This window comes from Bufo gargarizans, chromosome 5 (genome assembly GCF_014858855.1).
Source record: "Bufo gargarizans isolate SCDJY-AF-19 chromosome 5, ASM1485885v1, whole genome shotgun sequence".
NCBI lineage: Eukaryota > Metazoa > Chordata > Amphibia > Anura > Bufonidae > Bufo > Bufo gargarizans.
Genome location: NC_058084.1, coordinates 159,486,243 through 159,495,753, shown reverse-complemented (window position 1 = coordinate 159,495,753; position 9,511 = coordinate 159,486,243). Strand labels below are relative to the sequence as shown.

The 9,511-nt window shown below is 43.0% G+C and overlaps 1 protein-coding gene across 1 annotated transcript; it reads right to left on the bottom strand.

Annotated features, from left to right (window-relative positions):
* Positions 1 to 5,973: 5,973 nt before the first annotated feature.
* On the bottom strand, positions 5,974 to 6,912 carry LOC122939361 (olfactory receptor 6F1-like). Its single transcript, XM_044295425.1, has one exon. It carries the CDS (start codon positions 6,910 to 6,912, stop codon positions 5,974 to 5,976), a length of 939 nt encoding a protein of 312 aa, XP_044151360.1.
* Between the last annotated feature and the right edge of the window lie 2,599 nt (positions 6,913 to 9,511).

The following is a 9,511-nucleotide window of genomic DNA, read 5'->3' as shown; positions in this document are numbered from 1 at the left end:
ATATAGGATGTCTCTATAGTAGTTCAGTTTGTCCTCCCTCTCAGCGTGTGTAAAAAAGGCCCCCATTTTGGACCGGTAGCAAGGGTCCAACAAAGTGGAGAGCCAGAAGTCATCCCTCTGCCGAATGGTGACAATTGGGCTTTCACTACTACACAAGCAAATGAGCATGCATCGGGCCATCACTCTGTAGCTTCTCTGGCTGCTCCTGCTCCTCCTCTCCTGTCACCTGGGTATAATAACCACCCATTTCGCTACACATTACTTGTGCTCCAATGTCCTCCTCTTCCTCCAGTTCAGCCCCCAAAGGGCTCATGTGGCACTGAGATCTAAGCTCCACGTCTCCAGTACCCTGACCAGCCAGATTTACCAGCATCTGTTACAGGACATGAAACAGTGGAATGACATTGTTCATCCCGTAGTCCTTTCTGACTGACAAATAACGTGGCTTTCTCAAAGGGCCTGCGCAAATGGCAGATGTCACACATGAGCTGCCACTGGCTGACATAGAAGTTACTCAGAGGAGTACTCCTGTCTACTTGGATCATCAAGAAATCGTTTATGGCCTTTCTCTGTTCGTATAGTCAGTCCAACATATGGAGGGTGGAATTCCAACAGGTGGTAAAATCGCATATCAGCCTATGTTGGGGGATGCCGTTCTGACTTCAGGAACCACTTGACAACCAGATTGAACACGTGTGCCATGCAGGGCACATGGCTCAGCCCTCCTTGATGCAGCGCCAACACCATGTGCTTCCTATTGTCGGTCACTATGGTTCCGATTTTTACTTGTCGCAGAGAAAGCCAGGATTCGATTTCTTGATGAAGGACACGGAGCAGTTTCTCCTCTGTGTGACTCCGTTCACCTAGGCAAACGAGGTGCAGAACAGCGTGACACCGCCGTGCCCTGCATATGTAGTATGCTGGAGGGGTACTGTGAATTCTCCCGACAGTGGAGGCTGAGGAAAAGGTGGAGGATGAGAAGGCAGAGGCGGACATTGTCACAGAATCAGCGACGTGAGAACGTGGAAGGTGGAAGCGGCATCACCTGGCAAAGTTGCTGGTGTGGCTGTGCAGGAACCACATTCACTTAGTGGGCCGTAAAGGACATGTATTGTCCCTGACCGTAGTTACAGCTCCACAAGTTGGCGCTGCCGTGCACTTTGGCAGACACCGACAGGCTCAAGGACTGGCCCACCTTCTGTTCTACATGTGTGTGCAGGGCTGGTACTGCCTTTTTGGCAAATAAATTACAGCTTGGGACACTCCACCTCACCTCTGCACAAGCCATCAGTTCTCTGAAAGGTGCAGAGTCCATCACTTGGAAAGGGAGGCACTGCAGCACCAGCAACTTGGACAGGAGAACGTTCAGCTTCTGCGCCGTTGGATGAGTGCACGCATACTGTTATCTCTTGGCAATCGCTTCGGTGAGCGATTGCTAAAGGAACGACTGACAAGGAGTAGGAGGGTGAGGAGCAGGAGCATCAGGACAAGCAGATGATGGAAAGGACAGACAGCTCCCTTCAGCTGAGGTGGTGGCGCCTTGACTGCCTGAAATCGGCTGCACTGCCACATCGGAGCCACAGTTCTCCCAGGCCACTTTATGGTGACGCTGCATATGTTGACACAGGGCCGTTGTGCCAACATTGGCACCCTGGCCATGCTTCACCTTCTGGCCTACGCACTGACTGACTGCTACCGCCTCTGCGTCTGTGAACCCATGCACCGCTACTTCCCAGGCAGGTAGGTTTCTGCGAAGTGGGTGGTCTATCCCGGGCACTTTTGGTTCCCAACCTCCCACTGCAGCCACCCTGCTGACTCCCAGCCACGCTAGCTTCTTGCTGGCTCCACTGCTGACTCACAGGCAAGCTCTTACCCTCTTCTCCTGATGATGATGAAGCCCCTTTGCCACCCGGCTCCCAAGTGCGATCAGCTACATCATCGAGTATTGTCTGCACGTCACTGATATCCTCCTCAACCGTCTCTGGGTCAGGAGCCTGACCGATCGCAACACCAGCTCCCACGCCACTCTCTTCATCCCTACTTGCCCGCCTAGTGGAGGAAGCGGCGGATGTCTCCTCCACAACTTGACTTGCCAGTAGCTGCTGACTGTCTTCTAGTAGCTCGTCCTCACTGTATAGTGGAGCTGAGCCTACAGCATACAATGCTTCTCTGGCTGAGGGAACAGAAAAGGGCAGAGGCAGGTTGAGGACAGGTGAGGGCACAGGGCATGCTCCCGGGCCATGCCAACTAAGGGGTGTGTCTGACAAACCCACTGACTCTTGGGGGGTGTCTGATGTCACTTGCGACAAAGTCGAAGATCGAGTCAACCATTCAAGAACTGCTAGGTTGCTGGTCAAGACAACCGCTAGCTGACACTGGGAGCTCAAGCCTCTCGAAGTGACCCCTGCTGCCACGGACCCTTACTCTGCTGCCACCTCTGCCTGCGCCAGAAACAGGGCTTGCACTTCTCTGTTTTGACATACTGTTAGATCAAATAAATAAATAAAAAGAAACTTATAACACCCCAAAAAAGTTTGTAATTTTCTCACTTCACCACACAAAGGCTAATATAAGCCATTTTTTTCACACTAATACATACAAAAAAAGGGCAATATATTTTACTTTTGCTACTAATACACACCACAAAAGCCTTTAGAACATATAACTGCACCGCTGAATGGCAAATATATTTTTGTTTTTCCACTTGTACACGCAACAAAAGGCTTTAGAACATATAAGGGTACTTTCACACTAGCGTTTTTCTTTTCCGGCGCTGAGTTCCGTTCCTAGGGGCTCAAATCCGGAAAAGAACTGATCGGTTTTATCCTAATGAATTTTGAATGGAGAGTAATCCATTCAGGATGCATCAGGATGTCTTCAGTTCAGTCTTTTTGACTGATCAGGCTTTTCAGAAAACCGTAGCATGTTGTATTTTTACCTCCGGACAAAAATCTTGAACACTTTGACTGAACGCCTGATCCGGCCTTTTTCCCATTGACTTGCATTAACGCCGTGTGTTCAGTCAAACCAGATCCGGATTTTGCATGTTAAACCTGAAAAATGTGAAAAAAAAGTTAAAGTCCATAAATGGCGGATCCGTTTTTTCCAATGCATTTTTTCATTGTGAACAAAATCCTGATCAGTATTCAAATGTAATCCGTTTTCACACGTTTTTTCGGATCCGGCGGGCAGTTCCGGTCTCAGAATTGAACACCGGATTCAAACAACGCTAGTGTGAAAGTAGCCTTACTGCACCGCTGTACGGCAAATATATATATTTTTTCCACTAATACACGCCACAAAAGGCTTTAGAACATATAACTGCACCGCTATATGGCAAATATTTTTTTCCCCACTAATACACGCCACAAAAGGCTTTAGAACATATAACTGCACCGCTGAACGGCGAATATATTTTTATTTTGCCACTATTACACGACAAAAAGGGTTTTTGAACATATAACTGCACCTCTGAACGGCAAATATATTTTTCTTTTGCCATTAATACACGCCACAATAGGCTTTAGAACATATAACTGCACCGCTGAACGGCAAAATATATTTTTCTTTTGCCACTAATACAGGACAAAAAGTGCGATAATTTTAGCACTTCACCACACGACTAATAAGCCCTTTTTCCCACTAATAGAAGCCAAAAAATGCTTTAGAACAAATAACTGCACCGCACAGGGGGAAATAAGACATAGAAATATTTCCTTGTAATAACCCCTGTTAATGGCTGTAACACCCCAATAACAAAATCGGCTTGCTGGAATTACAGAGCTGTATAACGGCAATTTGAGTGCCCAGTCAATGCAGCAAGGTGTAATAGGATTGTTCCTATTACCCAGGCTGTCACCGACTCTACTGAGCCCAGTTTAACATAAATGCTGTGGAATGATTCCTCCCTATTCTTTCCCTACACTTTGAATAATCTTCCCCTGCACTTGTAAATCGTTTTTTTAGCACAATGAAGATTTTCCTAGCACTGTCCCTAGCGCCTGCTGATGTGTCTCTCTGCACTAAGTTCACTGGAAAATGGCAGAATCCAAGATGGCTGAGACTATTTATAGGGCTGTGACATCAGATGGCTGTTTGGCTGTTGATTGGCTGCATGCATGACATTATGGGTGATCCCGCCTTCCCAGAGTTCCTTGCTCCATGTCCTCACATGTGCAGCAGCCATTTTAGGAAAAAATGTGCTTTGTTACCACGAAGCGTTAGGGAATTTGGATTCGGTGGGAATCGAATTTTTCCTGAAATTCGGATTGAATTCCACTTCGTCAGCTTGCATTCGCTCATCTCTAGTTACTATGGGTAACCAAGCCAGTTTTCCTTTACACCAGTTTTGATAAATCTACTACTTTTTTAAGCGTTTTGGCTTTCCGTTTGTGAGATCCGTCTAGAGCTCTCAGAAGCGGTCCAAAACAGATCAGTTTTGCCCTAATGCATTCTGAATGGAAAAGGATCTGCTCAGAATGCCTCAGTTTGCCTCCATTCAGTCACCATTCCGCTCTGGAGAATGACACCAAAACGCTGACTGCAGCATTTTGCTGTCCACCTGACGAAGCGGAACCAAACGGATTCATCCAGGCACACAATGTAAGTCAATTGGAATGGATCCGTTTTCTCTGACACAATCTGGCACAATAGAAAACGGATCCGTCCCCCATTAACTTTTAATGGTGTTCAAGACGGATCCATCATGGCTATAAAAGACATAATACAGCCGGATCTGCAAAAAATGCTAGTCTGAAAGTAGCCTTAGTTGCCCATATCAACCAATTAGATTACATCTTTAATTTTAAGCTCCTTTAGAAAATTTAAAGTGGAATCTGATTGGTTGCTATGTGTAAGGGTGCCTTCATTTTCCGCAACAAAATAGACATGTTCCGATTTTCCAAAGTTGTGTCTTTTGTTGCAGTTTATGCTGCGGATTTTCTTGCTGATTTTTCTGCAATAGAATAGGATGGGTATTTTGTTTGTTGTTTTGCGGACTTCTGTGTCGATTACTTCTCCAGGGAAATTAATGGAGATATTCAGCTTCAGGAAATCCGCAACAAAAATTTATTTGAGTTCTGTTATGTTGCGGAATGTTAATGACACCAATAATAACAACTCAACTCACAAACGAGGATTTTACATCTAATTTAGCAGAAAAATAAAAAAAAAGTTATAGGTGTCAGAATACAAGAGTAAAACATAACAAAAACAATACAAATGTGTTATAAAAGTAATCATATTGACCTACAACAATGGTGGAATTGCATTTTTTTCACCCCAGAAATATTATTTTATAGTTTTGTAACATGTATTCAGAACATAAAATGGTTCTATTCCATTAAAATATAAAACTCATCCTGCAAAAAAAACAAGCCCTCATATGGCTATGGCAATGCAAAAGTAATTTAAAAAAGTGATGGCTCGTGGAATGCGAGGAGAAAAAATCTAAAATGTTGTTGACAAAATAAACCTGGTACGGGAGGGGTCCCTATCATCGTGGGTGACACTAGGGAGGCTGGTCACCGTGGCGACCTGCTATTGGCTAAGAGAGAGATTTTATTGTTATCCCTATTTCCTTATAGATTGTAAGCTCTTGCAGACAGGGCTTGATTGAATATTGAATTTATTATATAATATCTGATTTTGTCTATACGGGTACCCTTTGATTGTAAATAAATATATTATATTATGATTATTAATGTATACGGTGCAATTGCAGTTGATTGTTATACTTCTTATCTTTACAATACACTGCAAACAATCCATTGTAAATGAACTTCAATTGATCTTTTCCTCAATTGAGTAGGAATACTTTGTATTCTTGGAATGGTCAAACTAGCTCGGAAACATAGGTAATATAGATATGCAAACCGCTAAACCAATTTTAAATTTAGACAAAATAACTTCGGATGCATATATTTCAGTTTCCATGCTGTCTCTTTTCGTAAGGTCATATCATTATTTCCCAGGTCAGTTCCCAATATATCTGTCTCCATAGTTCCACAAGCTCTTCAGGGCACATTTTACTTGGTCATTTCTCAACGTGTAGATGAATGGATTAAAGAGCGGTGTGATTATTGTGTTCAGGACAACAGACAACTTGTTAAAATCTACATAGGAATCTTTAATAGATCTTAAGCTCATGAACACGGTGCCAACATAGAAAATAAAGACAACTAAAAGATGAGAAGAACACGTTGTAAAAGATTTCCATCGCCCTCCCGATGAGGGTATCTTTAATATTGCAATTATTATGTTTAAATATGAAACAATAATCAGTATAAGTGATCCAAACACAATCACTGCAGAAACCACAAAATCTAAAAGGTTTAGATACTGGGTGTCTGCACAGGCCAGTTTCAAAAGTTGATCTACATCGCAAAAAAAATGATTAATTTGGTGGGAGCCACAGAAGGTAAGACGAACTACTAGTACAGTTGGGGCTATGGTGTCCAGAAAAGCACATGCCCAAGCACCCAAAGCTAGATATAGACAGAGTGTGGGGCTTAACACGGCCATGTAATGTAAAGGATGGCATATAGCCATATACCTGTCAAAAGACATGACAGTTAGAATTAATATCTCAGTAGCACCAAGGAAGAAGAAGCTGTAGCATTGTATCATGCAGCCCACATAGCTGATGAATCTGCTTCCATTTGCCAGAAGAGACAGGAACTTTGGTGTGATTGTGCTGGTAAACAATATGTCTAAGAATGACAAATTAATGAGAAAAAAATACATTGGTTTATGTAGGCGTTTATTGGTAGAAATTATGAAAATGATAACAATGTTTCCAATCACGGTGATGGAGTAGGCATTCAGGAGAAGGAAAAAAAATATCTGCTTAACCACTGGAGAATAGTGAAATTCCATTAATAAAAACCCATCGCTCTTGTTAAATATGATCATATTTGTAGAATGGATTGTTTTGATGGCCTTCTTAATGTTTTCTGCTCAAGACAATGTGCAATGATTTCATTAATAACATTCTATCAGTCTGTCTGTCTATATATCCGTAATCATTAGTGTTGAGCAAATTGGGTTTGGACTACTCTATCTGAACCTGATTCATTCCAAAACTTATAATATGCGCTCCGTACTGCAGTAAAATGTATGGGCTCTGCTGAGGCCTTCTTTTTCTAGCCACAAATAACGCAAAACTTGCTTAGTCTCATGCCTGTGATGTTATAGTTCAGTTCTGCACATACATGACTGTTTTAAAGTCTGAAGCCGAACTTGGCTTTGTCAATAAGGCACAAACCAAGTTGGGCTTCGGATTTTGAAACAGTCATGTATGTGCAGAACTGAACTATAACATCACAGGCACGAGACTAAGCAAGTCTCACATTACTTGTGGCTAGAAGAAGAAGGCCTCAGAACCCATACATTTTACTGCAGTACGGAGCTCATATTATAAACAAAGTTTTGAAAGGAATCAGGTTCAGATAGAGCAGTCCGAACCAGATTCGCTCAACACTAATAATTATATGTAGAAATGAGCAAATTGTTCAAAATTTGATTTGGATTTGATTTCACAAAAATGGTCAACCAAATCGATTCAGGTCCATAGAAATTCTACCCAAATTGAAAATGTTCCATTTGGCCTTTAAAGTTGCTTTGGATTCTTTGAGGTCTCCTACTATTTTTTATTCAGCTCTCCCTTATCTGTGTTTTCTGCTACCCCCTTCCTCATCCCTTTCTCTTTCTCTATCCAAAATTCAACTAAATTGAATCACAAAAAATTTGGATTCACATGCAACTCAATTTTTTATTAAACTCAGATAGAATCTGATTAGTTTACTATTAATTCACTTATCTCTAATCATCTATCAGCTAGAATAAACATGGTAAAACAAACCATTTCTCTTTTATCGGACGCGACGTGGGCCACATGTTATCTCTACTAGTTCAAAAGCTTTGAGTGGCTTTGCAGGTTTTTTTGTATTTTTTTCTTTGATATGTCCCTACAAGAAGGGCCACATGTTACCTACCATTATGGAAGAACCAAGACTGCTTTAAGCCTGTGTGGAGAATTGGCCTGTCACTGAACTCTTTCCCATTTTTTCCGCAACACAGATAGTTTGCATTTTAGCATTTAACTCTGTGGCAGTGTAAAAATCATCACGCATGGCACGGTCAATCAAAGTGCAGAGGGTGCAGCAGTTGCAGAGAGAGCAGAGCCTCTAGATGTAATAACAACATCCCCATTGCTCCTAGAGGCTCATTTGCATATACACTGAACAAAAATATAAATGCAACACTTTCGGTTTTGCTCCCATTTTGCATGAGCTGAACTCAAAGATCTGAAACATTTTCTACATACACAAAAGACCCATTACTCTCAAATATTGTTCACAAATCTGTCTAAACCTGTGTTAGTGAGCACTTCTCCTTTTCCGAGATAATCCATCCCACCTCACAGGTGTGGCATATCAAGGTACTGATTAGACAGCATGAATATCGCACAGGCGTGCCTTAGACTGCCCACAATAAAAGACCACTCTGAAATGTGCAGTTTGATCACACAGCACAATGCCACAGATGTCACAACGTTTGAGGGAGCATGCAATTGGCATGCTGACTGCAGGAATGTCTACCAGAGCTATTGTCCGTGCAATAAATGTTCATTTATCTACCATAAGCTGTCCCCAAATGTGTTTCAGAGAATTTGGCAGTACATCCAACCGGCCTCACAACCACAGACCACGTGTAACCACACCAGCCAAGGACCTCCACATCCAGCATGTTCACCTCCATGATTGTCTGAATCAAGCCACCCGGACAGCTGCAGCAACAATCGGTTTGCATAACCAAAGAATTTCTGCACAAACTGTAAGAAACCATCTCAGGGAAGCTCATCTGCATGACTGTAGTTCGTCGTCATAACCAACTTGAGTGGGCAAATGCTCACATTCGATGCGTCTGGCACTTTGGAGAGGTGTTCTGTTCACGGATGAGTCACCGTTTTCACTGTTCAGGGCAGATGGCAGACAGAATGTGTGGGGTCGTGTGGGTGAGTGGTTTGCTGACGTCAATGTTGTGGATCGAGTGGCCCATGGTGGTGGTGGGGTTATGGTATGGGCAGGCAAATGTTATGGACAACAAACACAGGTGCATTTTATTGATGGCATTTTGAATTCAAAGAGATACCGTGACGAGATCCTGAGGCCCTTTGTTGTGCCATTCATCCACGACCATCACCTCATGTTGCAGCATGATAATGCACGGCCCCATATTGCAAGCATCTGTGCACAATTCCTGGAAGCTGAAAACATCACAGTTCTTGCATGGCCAGCATACTCACCGGACATGTCACCCATTGAGCATGATTGGGATGCTCTGGATAGGCATATACGACAGTGTGTTCCAGTTCCTGCCAATATTCTGCAACTTCGTACAGCTATTAAAGAGGAGTGGACCAACATTCCACAGGCCACAATCAACAACCTGATCAACTCTATGCAACGGAGATGTGTTGCACTGCGTGAGGCAAATGGTGGCCAAACCA

What these genes read in the sequence shown, in the direction of transcription:
- LOC122939361 (XM_044295425.1), bottom strand. Translation starts at nt 6,912, where the DNA reads ATGATCATATTTAACAAGAGCGATGGGTTTTTATTAATGGAATTTCAC.